This window comes from Diadema antillarum, unplaced genomic scaffold (assembly GCF_040938485.1).
Source record: "Diadema antillarum isolate AM-2024a unplaced genomic scaffold, OU_Dant_1.0 seq00000768_RagTag, whole genome shotgun sequence".
Lineage (NCBI taxonomy): Eukaryota > Metazoa > Echinodermata > Echinoidea > Diadematoida > Diadematidae > Diadema > Diadema antillarum.
In genome coordinates, this window is record NW_027271658.1 from 2,153,359 (window position 1) to 2,179,511 (window position 26,153).

The 26,153-nt window shown below is 38.4% G+C and overlaps 1 protein-coding gene across 1 annotated transcript in view; it reads right to left on the reverse strand.

Annotated features, from left to right (window-relative positions):
- Window positions 1–18,394, reverse strand: part of LOC139738804 (tubulin alpha-2/alpha-4 chain-like) — a 30,357-nt gene extending 11,963 nt beyond the window's left edge. Inside the window, exon 1 of the mRNA XM_071649442.1 lies at window positions 18,290–18,394. Within this exon, the coding sequence (XP_071505543.1) occupies window positions 18,290–18,292 (3 nt within the window). The 5' untranslated portion in view covers window positions 18,293–18,394. The remainder of the gene's footprint in view (window positions 1–18,289) is intronic.
- Window positions 18,395–26,153: the final 7,759 nt, after the last annotated feature.

Genomic DNA, 26,153 nt, shown 5'->3' on the forward strand with positions numbered 1-26,153 from the left:
AACACGGCCCACGAGTCCGATGCCAGAAAGGCCAATGAGACCGACATTACTTCACAAGGCTTAATGTACGCAGTGTCGGTCTCGTTGGCCCTTTTTTTTCCGTCTGTTATAGTGTCTGACTCCTGCAATGGGCCTTACTTGTCGGACTCATGTGCATCGGACTCATGGGCATTTTTACCTAGTGTCGGATTTGTGGGCCTTATTTGCCCAGTGGCGAGCTCATGGGCTGTATGACTCGTGGGTGTCGGGCTTGTGGGGTTACCCCTATATCGATTACCCAGAATTTATATGTGTATATATATATACAAACACACACTACTCCTATGAGAAAGGAATGAGACGATAGACGTAGCTTGAATCCTCACAGTTTGATTTTTATTCTCAAGCTTTTGTGCCCTGCCCTTTATCAAGAGATGTGATGTACAATTCACATTTGGGCTGGTTGCAAGCCGGCAATCAGTTGGCAACCGGTTGCGGGAAACATTTAGTGGTGATAGGTGGAGGTAGGCGTGCTGAAGTTAGGTGTGTATGTGCTTAGATAGCGGCTCAGTAAGGTTGTACTGAATTGTACATCATATCTCTCGATAAAGGGCAGGGCCCGAAAGCTTGAGAATAAAAATCAAACTGTGAGGATTCAAGCTTCGTCTAACGTCTCATCCTTTCTCTCACCTACATACTACTAAGATGCGACGGCCCAGGGGTTTAAGAACTGAAAACACACCTTTCACACACACACACACACACACACACACACACACTCTCTCTCTCTCTCTCTCTCTCTCTCTCTCTCTCTCTCTCTCTCTCTCTCTGTACATATATATATATATACATATATATATATATATATATATATATAGAGAGAGAGAGAGGGAGAGGGAGAGAGAGAGAGAGTGTGTGTGTGTGTGTGTGTGTGTGTGTGTGTTTGAAAGGTGTGTTTTCAGTTCTTAACCCCTGGGCCGTCCGGTAGTGTGTAGGTGAGAGAAAGGATGAGACGTTATAGACGTAGCTTGAAATCCTCACAGTTTGATTTTTATTCTCAAGCTTTCGGACCCTGCCCTTTATCAAGAGATGTGATGTACAATTCAGTACAACCTTACTGAGCTGCTATATATATATATATATATATATATATATATATATATATATATATATATATATATATATATATATACATACAGTTCTACCTCGATTATGCGGCCATGTCGGGGACCGGCGCTCATTCGGATAAGTGAAATGGCCGGATATATATATACAGTCAAACCTGCCTTAGCGGCCACCTCTCTATAGCGGCCACCTGTCTATAGCGGCCATTGAAAAATCCCCCCGAGAGAAAAGCCATGTTAAAGACCCTGTGTATAGCGGCCACCTCTCTAACGCGGCCAGCGGCCACAAATTTTGTTTCCCGCGGTAGATTTTAACCTGTCTATAGCGGCCAAAAACCCGATGGAGCCGTAGCCGAGACGATAATTCAGCGTTTTTTTCTGCTTTTTAGCCGTGCCAGTCATTCCCGGGCAACGTTCAGTGATTGCCAAAGCTGCATTCATCACTCATTCAGTCACAGTAATGCACTAGTGTTAAGCTTTCTTCACGATTATGCACATGCTACATGTACTGTGCACCAATTTCATAAACACCGGCATTGTGTTATGCATGATACACACGTGTGCATACGTACACACAATATGATATGTACATTGTATGTAAGTATTTATAGATGTATACAATGATGATACATGCATGTAGGCAATGCACACAAAGTTGGATTACCTGTCTATAGCGGCCACCTGTCTATAACGGCCACTTTTTACGTATCCCTTGGGTGGCCGCTATAGACAGGTTTGACTGTATATTCTTTTTTACATAAGTCCTCCTTCTAATTATGTCCCTGTCTGTGTTCTAAATATAACGATGTGTTTATTTTCTCTTTCTCCTGCATTCTTACCAACATAATTACGTATAAAAAATGTTTTGCATTACATTCAATCCAGCTTGTATTTCATCACTTATTTTACATTATGGAATCTAGATTGCTTGTGTCCACGATGGCACGTGCTGTAGTTTTTTCCCCCTTTTCTCCCCCTTTCTTCTCTTTTTTCTCTCTTTTTTTCCTTTTCTTTCTTTTTCCCTTCCCAATCATCTTGTTGTCAGTTGACATCGGTTCGTTTATTTTGTTTTATATTGCTGTCTTGTGTATTTTCTGAGGGTCCCATATCGTACAAGCTCTGCTTCTTAGTGGGACCCTCCACTTCCATCCTCATCCTTAGTTGACTTGTATTATACGCTTTATGTATATATTAACAAAGATGTAATCGCATCTACTTCTCATTTTCATATGTACCTTGTCAAATTATGTTCTGCAAGTATTACAAATATCCTGTACATATGCAATGTATATAATTTCTTTGTTTATTTGATGGAAGTGAAAATAACGATGAATCTTGAATCTTGAATCTTGAATCTTGATATGGGAGACTCAATGTTAATGTATATAGCTGCCGTCCAAGCTGCCGTCCCAGCGCACTGGCAGCTAGGTAGGTATGCCCCGCAACGGTGGTTTAATCTATGCTAGCCTGCGCAAAATTGTAGTCCCTTCTTCACAAAAGTAAAGTATATCTTTACGTGAAAACTATACATGTTTTAGCTCATTAGATATTGAGAAACCTATAATGCACATCTTATGAAATTAGTGAAATAGATCCATGAAAAGATGTTAAAGTCACTGTTTTTTCTCCATTTTTTGATGAAAAAAAAAAGTCCTTCACTGCGTGAACGCGTCCGGATAATAGAGATTTCCGGATAAAAGGAGGGCGGATAATCGAGGTCAAACAGTATACATATATACGATAACGATTTTTTCTTCTTTATGTTGGAAGTATGGCGTGTATTCTAGTATATGTAAACAGGGTTTTTATTAACTTGAAAAGTGTCAGATTACTATAATGAGAAAGTAGATGATAGCAAACACAAAAGAAAGTATGTTGACATTCCCATAGGAGTCGATTACCCCGATGCCAAATCCAATGAAACATCGATTAAAAAACAAACTAAAAGTAAGCTATACGTTTTAAATCACAGAGATTTATTGTTGCAACCATTGCAGCTGAACAGACGTGTTTTTTTTTCTCTCTCTTTCTGAAAATCATTAGCTTATAAGATCCTCACATTTCCTTTAAAGGCAAATAACTGTAATAAAAAAGCTAGTGGGTAGATATTGTCTTCACACCACATGTAGGATTTGCCCGTACAATGATCGGGGGCATCCCACGAGACCGACACCAACGAGTCATACGGTCCACGAGACCGACATCAATAATAGGTCCATGAGTCATACAGCCCACGAGTTATACGGCTCAGGAGTCATACAGCCCACGAGTTATACGGCTCAGGAGTCATACAGCCCATGAGTTTGACACTACGCACAAAAGGCTCATGAGACCGACACTAAGCAAACATAGCCCATGAGACCGACACTAAGCAATAAAGGCTCATTAGACCGACACTAAGCAAAGAAAGGCCACGAGACCGACAGTAGGCAAAAAAGGCCCACGAGACTGACAATAAGCTAAAAAGGCTCACGAGACCGACACTAAGCAAAGAAAGCCCACGAGACCGACAGTATAGGCAAAGAAGGCCCACGAGACCGACAGGATAAACAGCGCCATCTACATGTCAATCACCTCTACAGGGTGTTCAATGAACGGAAATATAACATACTGGCGGGTGTAATTTCTTAACGTTATCAATTGAAAGATGGTGACCATCTACATAATTATGAACGTCATCAAATATGTATTTCTACATACTTCTGGGAAGGGGGGGGGGAGTGTGTCAGGGAGCGACATTGTTATCAAGTAGAAAAATTGAATTGTATTCTTCATGCCCCCGCTCCCCCCCCCCAAAAAAGAAGAATTAGTATTCTTCATCCCCCCAAAAAAGAGACAAAAACACAAATGAATTTAACAGAGGACAATAATGATGTATGAATTAATTTTAGAGCATTGATAATGCCATCGTGCTATTTTTAATAGGCTTTCCCAGTTTTTAGCTAGAAAATGGACAAGATATAAATTTTACCTCTTCTCTTTCCCGATTCACTAGTTACTTATTCTATTTTAGATATTCTACCCTCCTGCTTTGACGTTTTGCAATAAGATCTATTTGTAATTTTCTATGTAGCTGTGATGTAATTCTACTGATTAAAACGTTTTATGTCGTAGGGATTCACCTCAATTTTGTGGCTTGTGTTATTCTCCTCCGAACAGTACATTTTATCGTGAAATACAATAGCTGTTTTCATGGATGCATCTGTTTTTTCCGAATCCCTAACGCTACCTTAATAGATGATTACGTTATTTTCTATTTTTAATTGATACTAAATCAACACCCTCGCAGGTTTATTGTAGAAAGATCTGTTACACACTTTTACTGTACTTTGTTCATTTTTTTTTTCACAAACACACACCCATGCAAACACAATTAAAGGTCCTGATCCTTTCGGGGGGGGGGGGGGGGGGGGGCAACTGATGGGGTAACACCCTGCCGGAGATGGCAACTCTTCTTTTCCATCTCTCATATCTTCCTATGCTATTATCAGGACACCCTATACAATTTATTGGTCTATAGGTGGCGCTGTTCATCCTGTCGGTCTCGTGGGCCTTCTTTGCTTGGTAAGCACTATTTGGGCACCCGTCCCGCTTCATCATGAATATTCATCAGGCAGTAAGATACTGTACTAGTAAATGGCAGAACGCTGGATACGTGCAAAACGTATGGCCGGGAAATGTAAAAATCTCGAAAAATTGCATCAACGGGGAATGTTAAAACGTCTCGCCGGGAGATGGAAAAATGCTCAGTTTTGCCGAGAAATGTAAAAACGCTGCCGGGATATGAAAAAAATATGTATTTCAACGGTATTACGGATACATGTAGGTGATGAATATTCATGATGAAGCGGGACGGGTGCCCAGATAGTGCTTACCGTCTTTGCTTAGTGTCGGTCTCGTGAACCTCTTTTGCGTAATGTCGGTCTCGTGAGCCTTGTATGCGTAGCGTCGGTCTCGTGGACCTTTTAAGTGTAGTGTCGGTCTCGTGGGATTTGTTTGCTTGCTGTCGGTCTCATGAGCCTTTTGTGCGTAGTGTCGGTCTCGTGAGCCGTATAACTCCTGGGCTTATTTTACTTGATGTCGAACTCGTGGGCTTTATTTACTCAGTGTCGAACTCGTGGGCTGTATAACTGGTGGGCTGTATGACTTGTGAGCTGTATGACTCGTGGGCTGTATGACTTGTGAGCTGTATAACTTGTGGGCTGTATGACTCGTGGGTGTCTGTCTCGTGACGTGCACCCGAAAGAGAACTTCTTACGAGTACGTCTTCCCTTACACAACTTAAATTTTTGACCGCCTTAACTAGACAAAACGAAAAGCTGGATCAAAATCTCCCATATCATGTAATAGATTTGAATCATATCTGTACGTTGACGTACATATAGAGAGGGATGGAATTCTCAAATACTTGAGTGTTTCAAAATATGACAATGAACTAACTTCAGGTACCAACTCTTGTCTGAACCGATTCAATCTTTTCGCATCATTCTTTGTAAGCTCATTCCATACACAAGAACGATAGTCTATGTATGGTCTGACTATAATTACGTAGGGCCTTATACAGTAATCATGATAAGGTCTTCAGAATCCAGGGTAGCCTCTTCCATGTTGCCACTGCTCTACCAGAGGACCCTACCATTATTATTACCCTGAGCGTTGTCAGGTATACCTCTTTATACACCTGGATCAAGAGAGACATTGAGGGTAAAATGTCATGTCCAAGGACGTAAGCGCTGGGCGGGAATCGAACTCTGGTCTTCTGATTGGGAAAATGGAATCTTATTTTATCCACTATAATATGTCACGGCGCCCCATAAGACAACATTTTCTCAGTCAGGTAAGTAAAAGTCATTTTGCTCAGACCAAGCACTTTATTTGCTTTGGCAGAGACTTTGTGCGCATGAAGAGTGAAAGTGAGGGAGAATACACTGATATTCCCCATTGATTGTCTCTATAACCTCTGTGATCACTTTCGTCATCTGAATGCATCGGGGCCCGTTGCATAAAAGTTACAATTATGGTAACTTTGCCATCCAATGGTAACTACCGTGGCAACAATACTCAACAGCCAATAAAATTCAAAAATTCCATGGAAGTTACCATTGGATTGCAAAGCTACCATAATTGCAACTTTTATGCAACGGGCCCCCTGGCGTTGACGTTGCGGGTTTTTATACGACCATGGTATACGTATAACATGACATTTCCCATTATTGACTTCGAGTTGCCACACACGTGACCAGCCCTCAATCGTGTGGATGGTTTGCAGTCGTAACTCTGTATCATCAGGATCTCTACTCAATTGCCAAAATCTGGCATCTGCAAACAACCTTACATTATATTCAAGATCATCTGATATATTATTCATAAAAATGAGGACAAAACGGGGCTAGGGAAATCCTCTGAGTAACACCCCGCTACACTTCGGATTGCCCGTGAATACGAAGAAGCCTCACCTGGGACGATAATCCTTATAGCATTCTTTTTAAGAAAAAAAACCCTCAATCCAGCTCAACGCATTCCCATTAAAGCCGAGGTTTTTCAGTTTAAAGAAAAAATCCACTCCAAAATTTGTTCAACTTCATAAGAAAGAGGGAAAAATTTCCTGCAGAACGGTGCCAAAATGATCAAAATGCCATAAGAAATATGGAAATAATGACATTTGAAATGTCAAAATTTTTCAAAAAACACCTCTTGACCAGTCATTATGAATGATGATTATTCAAAACAGCAAGTTGATGTCATGCTGTCACAGTTTCTTATTAATTTCATATACAGAAATAACAAAAATCTCATATTTCAGCTGTACAGATGTAAAAATTGCCTTAGAAACATCCAATACGAAAAAAGAGCAAAATGTTTACGCTAACATATTTTGGTATGGGAATATATGCTTTTACCTTTATTAGCTAAAATGAATTTCATATATAGCATAAATGAAGAATCGTAAGGGCATGACATCATCATCTTGCTCACTGGAATATCTATGAAAGTATTTTCTGGAAAAGTTGCACATTTCAAAATTACTCATTATCTTATTTATTTCTTAACCGATCTTGGTCATTTTACGTACGTTCTGGTGGTTTTTTTTTCTCTCTCTCTCTTTTGGAATTTATCATTTTGAGGGTGGATTTCTCTTTAAGGAGAAGCCCGCTTTGGGGCATATACTGTTAAAGACCCTTGAGAAGCCCAGGTAAAGTACATAAAAATATTGTCCTTACTGTCGAGAGCACATCTCCATGCAATCATGGAGTTGAAGACAACATGACCGTTTGGAACGAAAAACCAGACCGGACATCACTCAATAGATCATTATTGTCAAGATACTTCATGGTGATTACGGGTTCCATGGTCTTATAATGTAATAGAAGCACATGATGTCAGATGGACAGTCTATAATTACCATACATGAAATGTACTCCCTTTCTAAAGCCCCGGTCACACAGCACTCCACGTCTAAATCACGTACAAAAAGTTATGAAAATCTGGTGGACGTGGTCGTAAGTGGTAATTTTTGGTCAATTTTGGTTTGGCCCTGCTTTGTACGGGGTATGGCCGTCGGCGGCTGTTCCACTGCTGAAGCACTACCTAAGCACGGCTAACCACGTCCAGCCACGTGTAAGGCTACGGAAAAATCCATTTGTCAGTGATAAGCCGCTAAACACACGCTATTTCCCGTGATACCAACGCGTAACACGCGTCCGATGACCGTGCTCTGCCCGTGACAGACCGCTAAACTTTCGCGTCTTACCGCGTCTCCCCAAGTTTTAATCACTGCCGGAACACGAATTTTCACGTGTGTTTCACGTGTGTTGCACGTCTTTACCACGTGTGCCGCCCGTGGTTGTTCGCGGGCTAAAATTTTGAGTAGTTCAAAACTTTTTGCCGTGTCCGACGCCGTTCCGATTTTTCCCCGCGTCCTGCCACGTCTTTAAATCGACCGTAGCTCGTCTTAAACTCGACATCAACGCGAACAACATCGTCTGCTTCACGAGAGACCACTTTTTGACGGGTTTTGGCCGTGATTAAGCCGTAAAGCGCTGTGTGACCGGGCTTTCACAGGTGTTACATTGCTTCCATTCATTTTGTATATAGTGAAAAAGATAAACTGCAGATTCTACTCCTACACTGCAAAAACATCAGAGTTAGAATTAACACCACGGGTGTTAAATCTAACACCGATCAAGTGTCAATAGAGGACCACACCCACAGGTGTAGAAAGTATGTTGTGATGGTGTTGAAAACTCCTCACCTGGCACTACATGGTGTTAATTTGGGTGCACGTCACGAGGACGACACCCACGAGTCATACAGCTCACAAGTCATACAGCCCACCGGTTATACAGCCCACGAGTTCGACACTGAGTAGATTAAGCCCATGAGTTCGACATGAAGTAAAATAAGCCCACGAGTTATATAGCCCATAATAAAGACCACGAGACCGACACTACACTTAAAAGGCTCGTGACGAGACCGACACTAGGCAAAAGAGGTTCACGAGACCGGGTGCACGTCACGAGACCGACACCCACGAGTCTTACAGCCCACAAGTTATACAGCTCACAAGTCATACAGCCCACGAGTCATACAGCTCACAAATCATATAGCCCACCAGTTATACAGCCCACGAGTTCGACACTGAGTAAATAAAGCCCACGAGTTCGACATCAAGTAAAATAAGCCCAGGAGTTATACGGCTCACGAGACCGACACTACGCACAAAAGGCTCATGAGACCGACAGTAAGCAAACAAAGTCCACAAGACCGACACTACACTTAAAAGGTCCACGAGACCGACGCTACGCATACAAGGCTCACGAGACCGACATTACGCAAAAGAGGTTCACGAGACCGACACTAAGCAAAGAAGGCCCACGAGACCGACAGGATGAACAGCGCCACCTATAGACCAATAAATTGTATAGGGTGTCCTGATAATAGCATAGGAAGATATGAGAGATGGAAGAGAAGAGTTGCCATCTCCGGCAGGGTGTTACCCCATCTGTTGCCCCCCCCCCCCCCCCCCCCCGAAATGATCAGGGGCCCGTTGCATAAAACTCCAACCGGATTTTTTTCCGGTTAAAATCACAAAATTCCGGTTGGAAGCTCCCAAAGAGAGTTTTTATGCAAAGGATTTTACATTCTTATGTTAGCAACCTTAAAAAATTCAGGTTGGGCAAATCCCAACCTGAGTTTTTTAAGGTTGCTAAAAAAGTTTTATGCAATGGGACCCAGGATCTTTAATTGTGTTTGCATGGGTGTGTGTTTGTGAAAAAAAAAATGAACAAAGTACAGTAAAAGTGTGTAACAGATCTTTCTACAATAAACCTGCGAGGGTGTTGATTTAGTATCAATAAAAAAGTAACGTAATCATCTATTAAGGTAGCGTTAGGGATTCGGAAAAAAACAGATACATCCATGAAAACAGCTATTGTATTTCACGATAAAATGTACTGTTCGGAGGAGAATAACACAAGCCACAAAACTGAGGTGAATCCCTACGACATAAAACGTTTTAATCAGTAGAATTACATCACAGCTACATAGAAAATTACAAATAGATCTTACTGCAAAACGTCAAAGCAGGAGGGTAGAATATCTAAAATAGAATAAGTAACTAGTGAATCGGGAAAGAGAAGAGGTAAAATTTATATCTTGTCCATTTTCTAGCTAAAAACTGGGAAAGCCTATTAAAAATAACACGATGGCATTATCAATGCTCTAAAATTAATTCATAAATCGTTATTGTCCTCTGTTAAATTCATTTGTGTTTTTTCTCTTTTTTTTGGGGGGGGGGGAGCGGGGGCACGAAGAATACAATTTAATTTTTCTACTTGATAACAACGTCGCTCCCTGACACACTTGCCCTCCCCAGAAGTATGTAGAAATACATATTTGATGACGTTCATAATTATGTAGATGGTCACCATCTTTCAATTGATAGCGTTACGAAATTACACCCACCAGTATGTTATTTTTCCGTGCATGGAACACCCTGTACAGGTGATTGACATGTAGATGGCGCTGTTTATCCTGTGGGTCTCGTGGGCCTTCTTTGCCTGCTGTCGGTCTCGTGGGCTTTCTTTGCTTAGTGTCGGTCTCATGAGCCTTTATTGCTTAGTGTCGGTCTCGTGGGCTATGTTTGCTTAGTGTCGGTCTCATGAGCCTTTTGTGCTAAGTGTCGAACTCATTTGCCGTATGACTCCTGAGCCGTATAACTCGTGGGCTGTATGACTCATGGACCTATTATTGATGTCGGTTTCGTGGGATGCCCCCACGAGACCAACACTAGGCAAAAGAGGCTCACGAGACCGACACTAGGCAAAGAAGGCCCACGAGACCGACAGGATGCATAGCGCCACCTATAGACCAATTTATTGCATAGGGTGTCCAGATAATATAAAGAAGGTAAAAGAGATGGAAAAGGAGAGTTGCTAGGGTATTACCCCGGCAATTGCCCTCCCTCACCCCCTGAACGGTTCAAGATCTTTAATTGTGTTTGCGTATGTGAGTGTTTGTGAAAAAAATAAACAAAATTCAGTAAAAGTGCATGAGATGTTTCAACATTACTTTCGAAAATGCCAAAATACCCTCGTTTCCTTATCTACAAAGCCCATACCAGCATACCTATTTAGAAGAAAAAAAATAAAATGATGTGGACATTCAGATCAACTAAATAGAAACATAACCTGGTATGAAATTAAGTTCAATACAAGAAAATTATTCACAAAACGGTCAATGTTGTAGTGCACACCTGCTTTACACGATATGGGGGGGGGGGGGGCTAGTCATCTGCAAAGGTGTTGAAATAATAAAAAAATCACAGAAAATAATGTAATCGTCAATTAAGGCAGCGTTAAGAATTCGGAAAAAGAAGATGCATCCATGAACGTTACTTTTCTATTTCATGAAAAATGTACTGTTTTGAGAAGAATAATTTTACAAACACAAGCTACTGAAATCGAGGTGAATCGCTCCGATAAAAAAAAAAAAACAACGTTTCCATCCGTTGAATTTCATACATTAAAGTTAAAGAGAAAATTACAAATCGAACTCTAAGCAGGCGGGTTAAAGCAGGCAGAAAGGATATCTAATAAGGCCTACTTAACTTGTGAAGCGAGAAAGAAAAGGGCAAAAAAAAAAAAATCTCAACAACTTAGATCCTGTCCACCGTCTAAGTAGAAATTAGGAAAGCCTATTAAATATTATAGCATGATGGCATCTAAAAGTAAACCATTCATTGTTCATGTCCTCTATCACTTTTTCATTCTTGTTTTTGTTTTTGTTTTTTTTTTTGGGGGGGGGTCCTATGAAGAGGACAATTCTATTAAAAGAAAGAAAGAAAAGAAATGGTAACAATGTCGCTCCCCGTAGCATGACAGACCTGCCCCCTAAAAGCCACACGTGTAGAAATACATACTTAATGTCGTTAATATGTAGATGGTGCTGTCATTAGCTAGTTACAATATCTCGCTCGACAGTGTAACGAAATTGCACCCGCCAGTATGTAATTTTCCCCTTAATGGAAAACCCTGTACAGGTACATATTTGTAATTGACATGTAGATGGCGCTGTTCATCCTGTCGGTCTCGTGAGCCTTCTTTGCCTAGTGTCGGTCTCGTGGGCTTTCTTTGCCTAGTGTCGGTCTCGTGAGCCTTCTTTGCCTAGTGTCGGTCACGTGGGCTTTCTTTGTCTAGTGTCGGTCTCGTGAGCCTTTTTTGCTTACTGTCGGTCTCATGAGCCTTAATTGTGTAGTGTCGGTCTCGTGGGGTTTCTTTGCTTAGTGTCGGTCTCGTGAACCTTTTGTGCCTAGTGTCGAACTAATGGGCTGTATGACTCGTGAGCCGTATAACTCATGGGCTGTATGACTAATGGACCTATTTTTGATGTCGGTCTCGTGGACCGTATGACTCGTGGGTGTCGGTCTCGTGGGATGACCCCATCGGGGTCACCGCGAAACTTCCGGTTTTGTGGTTTTAACATCGAGTGGGACCAAAGAGGTTCTTTACATATAGGCCTAGAACCTCTTTGAGTGGGACTCACTCGTAGTTACGGGGACAGAAGCTTAACCTCGAAGTTTCCTAACCTCGAGGTTGAGCTTCGTCGTGTGGACGCACGTCGAAGTTAGGGGGCAAGAGCTTAACCTCGAGGTTTCCTAACCTCGAGGTTAGGGCTTGTCGTCTGAACATAACTTCTTATTTATTCTAAAGATTTTGGAAACATTTTTTGTTTTGCTGTTGTTGTTGTTGTTGTTGTTTTTTGTTTTTGTTTTTGCAATGTGCTTATCTAGTCTTCCAGTCCGAAGATAGTGCATGTGGCCACAACTTATCTGGCCGTTGAGCGTTTTATTCCGAGTGTGCATGATGTGTCGGCCAGGAAGTCAAGGTTATGCCCCTTAAATGTTTCCATAATTCTTTCTCTGTCTTCTTGAGATATATACATCTCTATCTAACTTGTGCTGTCATAACTATAAGTATAGATGAAGTTATATTCTGTAGTACTGGTGCATGTAGGCCTATGATGACGTGTATGAAAGAAAAGGGGCGTTACAGAACAACAAACTCGAAATATGATACTTATATTGCTTAACAGTATGTGGATAGAACAAAAAGTCACATAGAAATACATGTTTAAATGTTCTCACCTTTAAAAAAAAAGAATAACATGACGTAAATTTGAATGAAAATGTTTGGAATTTGACTGCCCATTCGCGAAATTGAATGACTAAAAAACTCGAGTGATGGCGAATTTGAATGAAAGTAGAGTATCGGCCAATTTGATTGCCCTTTTTACGAATTCGAAAGCCACATGTGCAAATTTCATTGATCGAAATGCTTAACTGAACGCACAAGTTGCAATTTTAACAGACAGACTGTGCGATAACGAGGGTTTTTGCTAAATTGAATGAACCTTCAATCAAATGGACTGACAAAAGCGCGAAATTGGCCGGGAAAACCTATAGATAAACTCGATCTGTTTTAAAACTGCGCATGAACCTTTACTGATTGCATTTTATTTGAAAACAACACAACGGGTAATTACCAAAATTGGCAGGTAGGTTTCAACTGAAAAGAACACTCCCGGGAAGGGGGGGGGGGGGGGGCGGAGGATCGAGCCTCAAAGTCCCTTAAGTACAGATTTTCTTTTTTTATCTTCTTCGTCAAAACTTAATAAAATAGAGGTAAGTTTGTGTTATAGATATTAATGGCTGTGGTTTTAAGTTTGCCTATGGCAGATCCATGAGTACCCTGCATGGGTCGGGTGGGGGGGGGGGGGGGACTTTCACATTTTCAGCACCTTCTTAAAGACTCTATGACAGCTTCTTCTTGAGAACCCCACAACAGATTTTCACCAAACTTGGCAGATAGCAGCTGCAGCATCTTTAGGGTGATAGGATCTCACTTTGTTTAAATGACCCCTCCCTTTAGCTCCCTCCCCCTCCCCGGCCCAGGGAGAGGGGGGAGTCGAAGCCTCAAAGTTTCTAAACTATGTATTTGTTTTTGGGGTTTTTTTGGTGTTTTTTTTTTTTTCATCTTATTCTTAAGAACCCTAACATACGTATATAGAGTTAAGTTAGTGCTAGGAAGACATTGATGACTGAAGTTTCATGTTTGATTGTGGCGGATCGCAGGGGTGCCCTGTTTGCTGCCGGGGTGGGGGGGGGGGGAACTTTTACATTTTCAGCTCCTTCTTGAAAACCTTATGACAGAATTTTAACCAGCCTGTTGGCGGGGGTTGGGGCAAGGCCCCAATTTAAGGGATTGTTTAAAGGAAAATTCTTCTAGAACCAAGCGAGATAGACTTAGTACAATGCCATATACGTATGTTAATGAATGTAGTTTCAAGTTTGCTATATACTCTGTGGTGTGTGCGATGGGGGGGGGGGGCAATATTGTCACATTTTTAGCATCTACTTAAGATATATATGACAGTTTCATGAAACGTGGTAGGTAGCATTCCTATAGGGTAATAGAACCACATTTTGTTCGAAGGGGCACTAAAATCGTCGGGGAGGGGGGTCTACATGCCCTCATCCGTCAGAGCAAACTTGAAACTACATTCATACATGCTCTTTTCTTTACTCTTCTCTGGATGTATATATAAATTATACATCATATATTTATATATATTATATATAATTATATATATGTGTATATATATATATTTTTTTAATCTTTTTTTTTATACAATCCCCTATTTGTGTCTTGGCTTATGCCACCGTACATGTCTTGTTAGTCTCGTCTCTGCTGGGCTTATGCACTTTATTTGGTTTTAACCCAATAAACAGCACAGTTTATTTTTATGAATATAAGTTTAATTTGATCCACATTGATCAAGTAATATGTACTGGATTTGGTTACCATCTTTTTGTTTTTCTTTTATTCATATTCTATAATTGGTGGGACTCACAATCTACAAACTTTGCTTTGTAGTGGGTCCTCCATCTCCATCTCAAAAATCATTTGTCACTCAATAATGTTTCACTTCTTTAATTCTCATCACTTGTGTATTTTGATTACTTATATTGACATCTCTTTCTTGTTGTCTTTATTGTACGTATAAGAGCCTGTGTGTTATTACTTATATTGGAGATGAAGAAAAAAATGATTTGAACTTGAACACGACAGACGATCGATCATCCCCTTGCTGTATGATTTACTCAATCGGGATATACAGCTAGATCTTGACATATACGTTTCAAAGCTCATCGAAGTATCACTGTTGACAACAGATGATTAGCAAACAATGACATACATCCAGTTCACATTGAACTGAGCGTAACGGTTTTTTTTTCTTCTCTAGGTAAACATGACATTTTCGTATCACAAAGGGTCTACGGGGAACAGACTAATTTCATGTGAGATGCACGCAAACCGCGTGCTCCATCCCACTGCGACCTGATCAAGGGATGGCCGTTATGAGTCATCCTCCTCTCGCCATAATGAGATGCCTTCGCAGGAGCAGCTATGCAGGAGCATCCCGTCCATTTTTTGGCAAGCAGTAATGGAATGATCGTGTCGAGTGCCCATTTCATTTTGCGCCACTCACAAGCAATGACATGAAATGGCATAGTGTATTATTATGTATGATATAAGACTTTTTCTTTCGAACTTCGTTGTCCACAGATAGGGAATACGTTATGGAAGTAATCACCACACTGAGGATTTGAAGAAACAGCTTTGAGTTGAATACTGCATAGTGTGGGACCCATTAAAAAGATCATGACCTGCCACTTGTTCATATGAAATCCCGGAGACGCTTTCATAGTCAATTAGGCTTTAGAAGAGTGACGGTACAGGCCAACAGGTCACAAAAGATATAAATAAAAGGAATTGCCACGTTAACGCTGTAGGCCCCTACAGAATAACTTCCGCTATGAATCCAAAGGAAATAAAATTGTTCTTTTGGAACTAATCATATCAATTAATGAATTCCTTCCATCAAATTTGCATGATGCTGATACAATACCAAGCTAAACTGTGTGATTACACTTAGCCTTCCAAATTGCGTCATTTCATTGCCTCGACACAAATGCAATACATAATGTGTGTTAAAGAAGTCTCTACGTATGTAAAATATTACCTCTCAAATGATTTTTCGAAATTTAATCAAAAAAAAAAAAAGAATGAACACAAGATTGATGATTGAAGTAATGATTCAGACGCCCATATTTGACTTGCTCCTGCAACGACATTTCCGATTCTACAGTATGTCAAATATTTGCTTGAAATTGGCAATCCGATTGAATCACATCAAAACAAATCAAAATGACTTATTGCAAAAGCCAATCTGAATATTCCCCAAAATTTGTGGGACATTATGTACGATGTTAGGAATTAATTCAAAATAGTATTGCTACTCAGTTTTTGCAAAAATTTTATGAAGAAACATCGAATGCAAAAAATGAGAAGAAGAAGAAGAAGAAGAAGAAGAAGAAGAAGAAGAAACAGCTAAAAAGCAATGAACTGTGTGATAACTACTATCCAATAATTTCTGATCCGCTGGATAGATCTATGTGTCACGTCGTAGATATCTTTTAAATTTCCTCCAAGTTTTTCGGCATAGAATACTGAAAAATACATAACACACTCACACACACACACACACACAAACAAACAAACAATTCCAATAGCCAACTGACTGGCCTTGGAGTGGTTTTAGAGTTATCTGCTCATAAGCAGATAATACATTATTTTCTTTAATAAGAATTCTTTAATAAGAATGGTGAGAAACCCAAAAATAAAATAGAATTGAAAACACATGTTACTCTGCAGATTTGTAGACACAGAGACGCACTTATAAATAACCCCGGGTTTGGAAATCTTGTCTTGATGATAGTATCGAAATTGTTCGCATGGTTTGGAAAGACATGTAAAAGATATCGAGTAAACGATAGACTATAGGTACACACACAGCTGTTTAATTCGATGGTGGTTGGGTTACGGACACAATTATGTCACAAGAGGAAGAGAACTGAGAAATACATAGATATCTGGAGATAGACACAGAGAGAGAGAGAGAGAGAGAGAGAGAGAGAGAGAGAGAGAGAGAAGAGTTATAGGAAACGGCAAGTATGGAAAATCCTATGATACCAACATCTGAGGACGGAACAATAGCTGAGGACTTTTGACAGCCTAAGATATGAAAACATACACACAGGCAGCATATCAGCCACTGGCTGTGGGCTGCAGTTTACCACTCACCCCTAAATACCAACAATAACAAACAAAGAATGGAATGTTATAAACTCCACTGCAACCAAGGACTGCCAGGGCGTTCTCCCCTCCCTCCTCCCCTCCCCTCACCATTCCTCCAAAGAGGGGTGCCTTTTACTGATCCTCTAAAGAGCAGTAATGCGGGCCCCTCTCCCTTCCCCATATAACAGAATAATGATGATGATGATAATAATAATAATAATGAGATGAGGCACAAGCAATCATAGCAAAAGTAAACATGTCACAGGTTAAAATATCACAGGAAAAAAAATGCAAACAGACAGAAATGAAGACGCCATGCACAGCTAGGTAAGATATAAATAAGATATGTAAGGTATTAACAATGTCAGAGTGAAACTACATATAGCAAAAATGCTGTATTTGCTAAGGTATTTTACGTCTAATATCATTAAGCCTACTTCTGGTATTTTCACACATACCCGATTCTTTATACAAACAAACAAAGTTTGTCTGATTCCAGATACACCGATAATCGAAGTACCACAACCATGACGTTTAGAGCTTCCCTTACGGAGGTTTAAAAACGAAAAGAACAACCAAAACAGCATTTCTTCTGACAATGCAAGTTCATTTATCTAACCACAGAGACCTATTGATATACGGTAATCCCAATCTGTGATGAAAGGGGTCTGCCAATGTAGATTCTATTTGGTAATGATCACTTGTGAAATACCACTGAAGAATATTTTTCATCCCCTTTTTGTATAATCCGCTTTCATCACCGGTTACAGTAAAGGACACACATTGGGCTTACAAAGGTTATTATCTTTCATCCGATCAATTCAGGTAGACTTTACATTTTCAAAATTAGTGAATCCTACAAAATGCATGCTGCATTGTATCATCATTAGCTTGCCTTATATTATTTTCTACCTGTACTCTGAATAATAACAATAGTAATAACAATAACTATCGTAATGATAATGATAATAATAATAATAATAATAATGATAATAGTAATAATAATAATAATAATAATGATAATAGTAATAAAAACAACAACATACTAGTATGACGCGTATCGCGCTCACAAGCCAAGCACGATAACCACACTTTCACTTGGAGATGTTTCTGTTGGAACTTCTAGATTTCGCAGATGAATTCAAACGCGTTTGTACGGCGACTGTCCAGAATAGCAATCTCAAACTAGTCTACATCCTGCGACACCGTTTATATTTATTGTCAATATTGTGCTCGCCACAAGCAAGTCATTTGTTTTTAATGATGTTTAATAAAGTCCCGTGGTTTCCACGTTTTTACAAATTTATCCTACATTCAACTCTTGCTGTATGTTTGTCAGAGTCACAACTTCCCTTGTTAAAATCTAACATCAGCATTATCCATCAAAATTCAACAACCTTGAGGTTTCATGGCGACATTTTTTCTATAAAAGCTGTCTACTGCCTTTCTCTAAAATGAATCCTTGACAAGGAAATTTTTCTGGCTTACCATGATTGCAAGTGGTGATCTTTATTCTGGTAGACTGATGAATAACGAAGTAAACGGCAGTCAAGCACCCGTGGAAATGACTTGAGGTGTGGTTCAGTAACAACCCTGCAGTAGGTAAGAGATGGATAGATGGCAGCAAGGATGCGGGTTCCTTAGAGTGAGGTGCCCGCCGAACTGCTTTGTATATTTCTGCATCTCATTGGTTGCAAGCCGGCATGGAACTTGAAGGACGCCATCATTTCCTATCGACTGCGTAGAGGATAAGTAATAATCGCTAAGCCTCTGCTGCCGTTCCTTTCAGCTGTGTCTGTAGTCTGGCCAATTTGTTCTTTTACCGCGAGGTGATAGCTGCCATAATAACTGATTTGTTTCTCAGTCATTGTCACGAAATTTATTAAATTTCCTGTCACGTAGTGCGACAATAATGGATTCCTTAAAAAAAAAAAGACAGAAGGAAGATGTGTGTATTATTCAATAATGTAAGGCAATGGTATCACCACCGCATCGAATTTGCATATCATTCAATACTGTGAGGAAAACACCTGTTTTAAGAAATCGTAAAGCTTCAGAATTCCTCATAGCACTTAATTTAAGTCGTTTTGATGAATGTGTTACTGTTTTTCAATACACTTATGTGGCATAATAATTATATAGAATTCAACTGAACTTCAATATACTTCAACATCAAAGTAAAATAAAAATATGGAAATATTTTTGTTGGATGGAAGAAGGCTTAACCATGACTTAATAGCGCACCACGTATTCTTTCTTGGATATGAATATGGATGGCCCTGGAAGGGGCCTACTTACTCCCGACGTTTCGGCAAACATGTTCTTGCCGTTTCTCTTTTTTCATTCTCTGTATATATCTTTTATTGTTTTGTACGCGTTTTTTTTCTTTATGTAATCATATTGGTTTATGTGAAAATGTCTGTAATTCAGCCTACGGGCACGTCTGCCATGGATGATTTTCAATATGTTTTTTTTTTCCCACTAAATAAAAGAGATAATGGAATGACTACCACTATGAGCGATTAAGCTTGAAAGGAATGGGCCTCATAAAAGACTATCGCTTGGAGGAAATATAGTGATCAGGTGGGTGCATGCAGTTGCAGGTGTTGGTGTACAATGCAGCTGAATGAAAAAAAAAAGGATTTAAAAAGAAATAACAATCATTAACCAAGAATTATGTTAGGGCCTATCTTAACTTAAGAGTGGGGAACTTAATGATTTTATCAAATACCTTAGCTGTTAAAGAATAAACAGTTGAGCAAGACTGAATGTTGTCTGGAAGATCTTTCCAAATGCATTGAATGTCCGGACCCGAATGACTGATAGATGTGTGTGTCACTAATAATTTTGGATTCAAAAAATTGAAATGTCTACATTTTCGAGTAGGGTACGAATGGACAGAAGTATTAAACCTAAACATGTTAACAGATGTTGGAAGTTGATCATTGACTGTTACTTGAGTAATATTCAAATCAGAAATCTTTAATGCTCACGAAATAAAGAATCGGTATGAGCTTTAAAAAAAATGCGATCCGGTACAAATACGAATAACTTTCTTTTGTAATTTAAAGATAGAATTTATTTTGGCGGAGCCATAATTTGCCCATACAATATTAAAATGACTTATATACGGGAGAATTAAGGAATTGTATAATAAAAATAAAGTTGAATGAGGGAGGAAAAGTTTCAGCTTGGAAATAATCCCAATGTTTATAGAAATGCACGTTATACTATGATCAAATGCTCATTCCAAGTCACAGTTTCATCTATAATATACTCCCAAGAACTTTGAATTTCTTTTCTTTTGTGATGGTATATCATCAATCTTCACATTTATCGGCGTATCTGTATTATGAGAATGAAGTTTAGAATACATAAAATGAGTCCTTTTTACATTCACAGAAAGTTTATTAGACTTAAACCAATTTGATAATTAGTACTTCACCAATTTCCATATTTGAATTATTTAAAATCTTAAGATCTTTATGAGAATAAAATATATTAGTATCATCAGGAAAGAAGGGAAAATGTAAAAATGTTATCATTGGCATAAAGTAGGAATAATGCGGGCTTAAGATTGAGCCTTGAGGAACACCACATTTGATTAGAAGAGGATCAGAATCAAACCCATTAATGTAACATGTTGTCTTCTATGGTTTAATGATCTTTAAAACCATAAAAATGCTTGACCTCGAATACCATATTGACTGAGTTTGGAAAGTAAAATAACGTGGTCAAGAGTGTCGAATATGCCTTACGCACATCACAGAATATATACCTACAACATATTTTCTATCATCAGGAGCTCTAGTGATTTTATCATAGATTTGTATTAATGCTGTATACTTAGTAGTAGAATATTGAAATCTTCTTAAAGCCATATTGATTTGAAATAAGTATATCATATTTAGATATAAATTTAAGTGATCTATTATAAAGATTTTTTTTCTAAAATTTTGGATATTCTAAGCAATAAAGAAATGGGTCGATAATTATTAATTTCAGTTTTCAGTTTCAGTAAGTTTTATTTCTCCACTTATTTAAAACAAAGTAAGTATGACAATATCAAACATAGTCATAAATCATGGGCATAATATAAACAGGAGTTCTCAGTACACAATCATGGAAATAATACATATGACGACAAATCTTTAAGTATACTCAGCTGGAGGAGACCGTTTGTCAATAAGCAAATCGCGTGACCTGGACAACGGCCTCTCGACTAAGCATTACGTCTTGGAACAATCTCCTTTTTTTCAGACTGAAGGAATAGAACACATACACAATAGTCATAAATCATGGAATAAATAACGTAAAACCTTTGGTATTTTGAATGTCATTTTACCGAAAAGGACAGCACAACGTGGAATAATACAAAAGGACAAAAACCAAACAAAAACAAAACCAAAACCAAACAAAACCGAGAATAACGGACAAGAATAAGGGGGTTCCCGAACAGGAAAAGTACAGAGAAGAGAAGGAAAGTAAAGGGAAGAAAAGTGATAGTACCAGAGTTGCGTGCTAATAGGAGCTTATTTCTGATTTGAGTGATACATTGCGAGAAGAACTTTATTATAGGAGGATCTAAAATGTCAGTGAGTTCCATATATCTTGACCGTGATTACAGTATTACAGTATATAGGTGAGATGGGGTAATAATGAGAGAATTATGAAGAATATGCTTTGTTTGTTTGGTGAGATATTCTCTTACTGTCTAGATTACTTTCTAGATACTATCCGTTGTGTGTTTTAACAAGTCAATTAGTACTGAAATAAATGAATATAAAAGAGTCCGAGTTAATAAAGGATCTGTAAGCAACTCAATGAGAGATGATAAGAAATCTTTGTTGTTGGAATTTGGAGGTCTATAAATAATGCGTATCACATTGTTTTTATTATCAGGAACAATAATCTCAGTGAAAAGTGAAGCAAAAATAACATAAATTTTGCTAAGCTCTTTAAATATGAACAGTGCATTCAAAACAGAATAAAACATATAAAGCTACTTCACCATCAGATCGATCAGGTCTATTATTCAAAAAAATCGCGATACCCATCAAGAGCGAAAGATTGTTTGGGACATGATGATAACCACGTTTCAGTGAATCTATCACTGAAAATAAAGGGTTGTTTGGATTATCTAACAAGAACTTTAATTCTTTAAAATGCTTATTCATACTTCTTATTTCAAATATATCAAGTCACTATCAACTATCGAAAATGTGTCTTTAATAAAACCCTTGCTAATATCTTTGAACTGATTCACAGTGATATGATTTAGGCCTACACAATGGGGCTTGAGTTTAATCGTTAAAATCATACTGCATTTCTTCCGTTGCTGAAAAAATGTCAGCAACTAACTCATCATAAATATTGCACGTGTATCAAAAACTTCTTCTTTATCTGGGGATCAAATTATGGTGTAGTAAGTCGAAATAAATCGGAAAACTCAACGTCTAACATAGAGTGAAAGGCACATCTATCTTGTCATTCATTCTGGATTGAGGCATCTCTGACTAGATATTTTCCGCGATCAGACAGGCAAGTTAGAGATTCAGTGTATTCAAAGTATAAAACATCAAAGCTAAAAATTTATTCCTTATTTAACGTACAGTGGAAGCGCTTGAGAAAAGGAGAAAAAGAGAAGAAATAGTAGGTCATGGGCCCCGTTCTCCGAAGAAATGTACAGATTCTAACTTACGTAATTTCTAAGCAAGATTGTAAAAAGAACTCAAGTTGTTTGCGTATCCTGTAAACATAATCATAAACATATCAGAATGGACAGGTTTATCCTATATTACAGTTGTTGCGAATTATGTGTTACATAAAACAGCATATAGGCCTAATACTACCTATTTCACCAAACGATCCTAACAGAAGCCAATTAGCACGGACAGTAAAATTTCAGATACCCCTGCCAAACGTTTATATCGGGTCACTGCCAAACGTTTATATCGGGTCACTGTCAAGAAATACGAACATATGTGTTACGTAAGGTAAGTAAGGTGTCAAGTAAACATCATTTGTGATAGGTTGTCACAATGAACAAACACTTGCATATTCATTCAAACATTCCTTTGTATACGAGAACAGATATAGATATACGAAGTAATTTTAATCACTTCGAGCAGTACAGTAACAGTAAAGGCGAGACCTGGTCAGAAAGAGAAATTAGAGATTTAGGTGAATTCAAAGCATAAATCGGCAAGGAATAGTTGTAATCCTTATAAATATGCATATTGAATGTCCGCACTGAGCAACCTCATTAAAGACCGCTTAATAAAAAAAAGAAAAAAAAAAAGAAATGAAAGGTCATGACTTGTTTACGCCATTCTCCAAGGAACAGCAAGGATTATGCGCTATGTAATTTCTGGGCGGAAAAAAAAATCAAATTCATGTAGTGTGATCCTTCAGACATGACAGACCTGACCAGTTTCTCGTTCAGATGTTACGAACTATGTGTTACGTAAGACAAAATACAATGCTTTCAGAATCGAATTCATCAACAATAGTGAAATTCTTCAGACGGGCATCTAAATACACGAGTGTAGACGTTTAGTAAATATTCTATCTCAGGTCCGTGACTAAAAATGCAAACGGAATCCTAAGTTATATATAAGGGGAGCAAGGTGTCAAGAGGACAAAATTCATGACGATCAGGTTATTACAATGAATAATGGTCATTTTCACCGCCTGCGCTGTAAATTACCTTACAAAGGAAATGAAAAAAAAAAAACTCTCAAAGATTAAAAAAAAAAATCTGATGTTATTGAAGGCAGTTCATCAAGCTCTGGTTGAAAAAAAAAACTTTTTTAATTCAATCAAAAGAATAAGCATCAGTTCACCGTAAAAAAGTAAATGTCAAACGAGCGTAATATATAGAGTTCCAGTAATAAAAAAGTATAAAACACACAAATTAGAGGCGTACCAGTGACATACAGATTATGTCAAACATCACGCCATAACTTGATAGTTTTTCCTGGAAGAAACAGAACTTTCTGAGTTTAGACTTCTTTTAGTAACGATGATGCATTATAAAAAAATGAACATAATAATGAGCTCGGCGTAATAAGGGGAATATGTTTCATTATGACCGACACAGGCGCCGCCATGTGATTTCAGCATAAATCAAATCGAATAGTCACATCTCGAACTGTCGTGGCTGCCAGGAGGCAGAGCATGGATATAATCATATAATGAAGAAAAATATAGTACGAAAAAAATATCAGTAGTCATTAAGCGGTGACTACACGTTACTTTGAGTAAATCATAGCATATGGTGCACAACTTAAAGGACAAGTCAACCTTCATATACATGTGGATTGAGTGAGTGCAACAATATTAGTAAAACATTAGAAGTGAAAGTTTGGGGAAAATAGGACAATCCATTCAAAAGTTATGAAGTTTTAAAGTATCTGCGCAGTCACTGCTGGATGAGAATACTACTACAGTGTATGATGCCATATGCTTCCAACGATATAAGGAAAATAAAAAGAGAATTTCACAAAACTTCACTTTTTTAATAAAGTGCACATTTCTTCGACTTGTTACTGACATACGTTAAGGGTAATATTATTCCCCCTGCCCTCTGAAAGAGAGAAGTCAAGTGTTCTTTTGTTATGCGAGAAAAGAGAAATATGCTGAATTCTCTTTGTTCTTTCTTTATAACGTTGTACACATGTGACATCACAAGCTATAGTAGTCTTCTCATCCAGCCTTGACTTAGCAGAAACTTCAAAAATTTTGAAATAACTTTTAAACGGATTGTCCAATTTTCCTCAAACTCTCACTGATGTGTTCTACTAATATTGCTGCATTCACTCAACTCACATGTCTAGGAAGGTGAACTTGTCCTTTAATGATAGTGGTATTGCATGTACCAGAATTGCGAGATCAACAGTTCCGACATATTATAAAGAAGCATACAGAATAAAAATACAACGAAATGAATTGAATGAATTGACATACGTATGACGGCAGGCCCGTAGCCAGGATTTTTCAAGGGGGGGTGCGGTCACTAAAAAAATGGACCTTCGGTACCAATACCAATGATGACACACACACACACACACACACACACGATTAAATATATATATATATATATATATATATATATATATATATATATATATATTCTTTGGACGACCGAACTACAAAAGTTGTATAAGAATTTGCGCGCGAAGCGCGCCGCAAATTGTGAATTTTGACTGTTTTAATGACGTTTTAAAGTCTCGAGGAAATTTGTATTTTTGTCTGTTGCATGCAATCGCGTTACGGTATTTCATCTAGGAAATAGTAAAAACTCATTTTGCCAGGAAGTTGCAAAGTTTAATTGTGTTCGAGACTCTGCGCGCGTAGCGCGCCGCAAAATTGAGAATAGTGATTTTCCTGGTGTTGTTTTAACTTTTATTTTTTCTATTGTATACCCGCGTTAGCAGGCCTGAAGCCAGGATTTTTAAAGGAAGGGGGGATTGCGTTAATTAACAAAACGGTCCTTTGATACTGTCCCGGGAGGGGTAGCGACAATTAAAAGGTGGACACCATGCTCATACATGGACTTTCAAAATGGCCCCTAAACGAGTAATGATCATATGATTTTTTTGGGCCTTAAAAACAAGTATTCCTTAAATGTTTCCTGCACCCTAAAGAAGTACTTCATCATGATTGAACAATATACCATTTTCCCAAATTTCGGCCTTTTTGATACCCTTTGATTATATACGCTCGTACATCACACTTTCCATCTAATCCGTGAGAAAAAACGACCCCTATTACGCGTTTTCTTTAGCGAGTATGGTCACGGTGTCCACCTTTCAGTTGGAGTTTTCCATCCCATTGGATGCTGTTTGGAAGATGAAACATTCACTTTACTATACAGTATATCAGCCGTTGGTATGCGAGTTTGTCAAAAACGAAAATAAATAAGAAAATTTTTAAAACAAAATGAATTGTAAATGTGAACCATTTATATTTTGCCTCCTTGTGGTAGGATATTTCCAGCATTTCCGAACTTTCAAATAATCATTTTAGATTTAATAATATTAAAGGTAGTAGATCCGATTCGCAAACATCTCCAATATCAGTCAAATGTCATATTAACCATCATGCTAAGAAGGTTTTCTTTGTGAAATTTGGAGGTCAGTGAAATTCAAAAAGTAAACATCCGTTAGCCATTGGAAGAAGTTGAGTGCAAATTCAGACCTCAGGCTTAGTGCTCAGATGTTATCCTATTTGATTTGATCTGTCTTACTGTGCACACTAAGATACATACTGGAATGGTTATTTCTTATTTATTAAAATAATTATAGTAGCATATTTGGTTACTAGCTGTCTCTAAGCATTTTCGAATTTG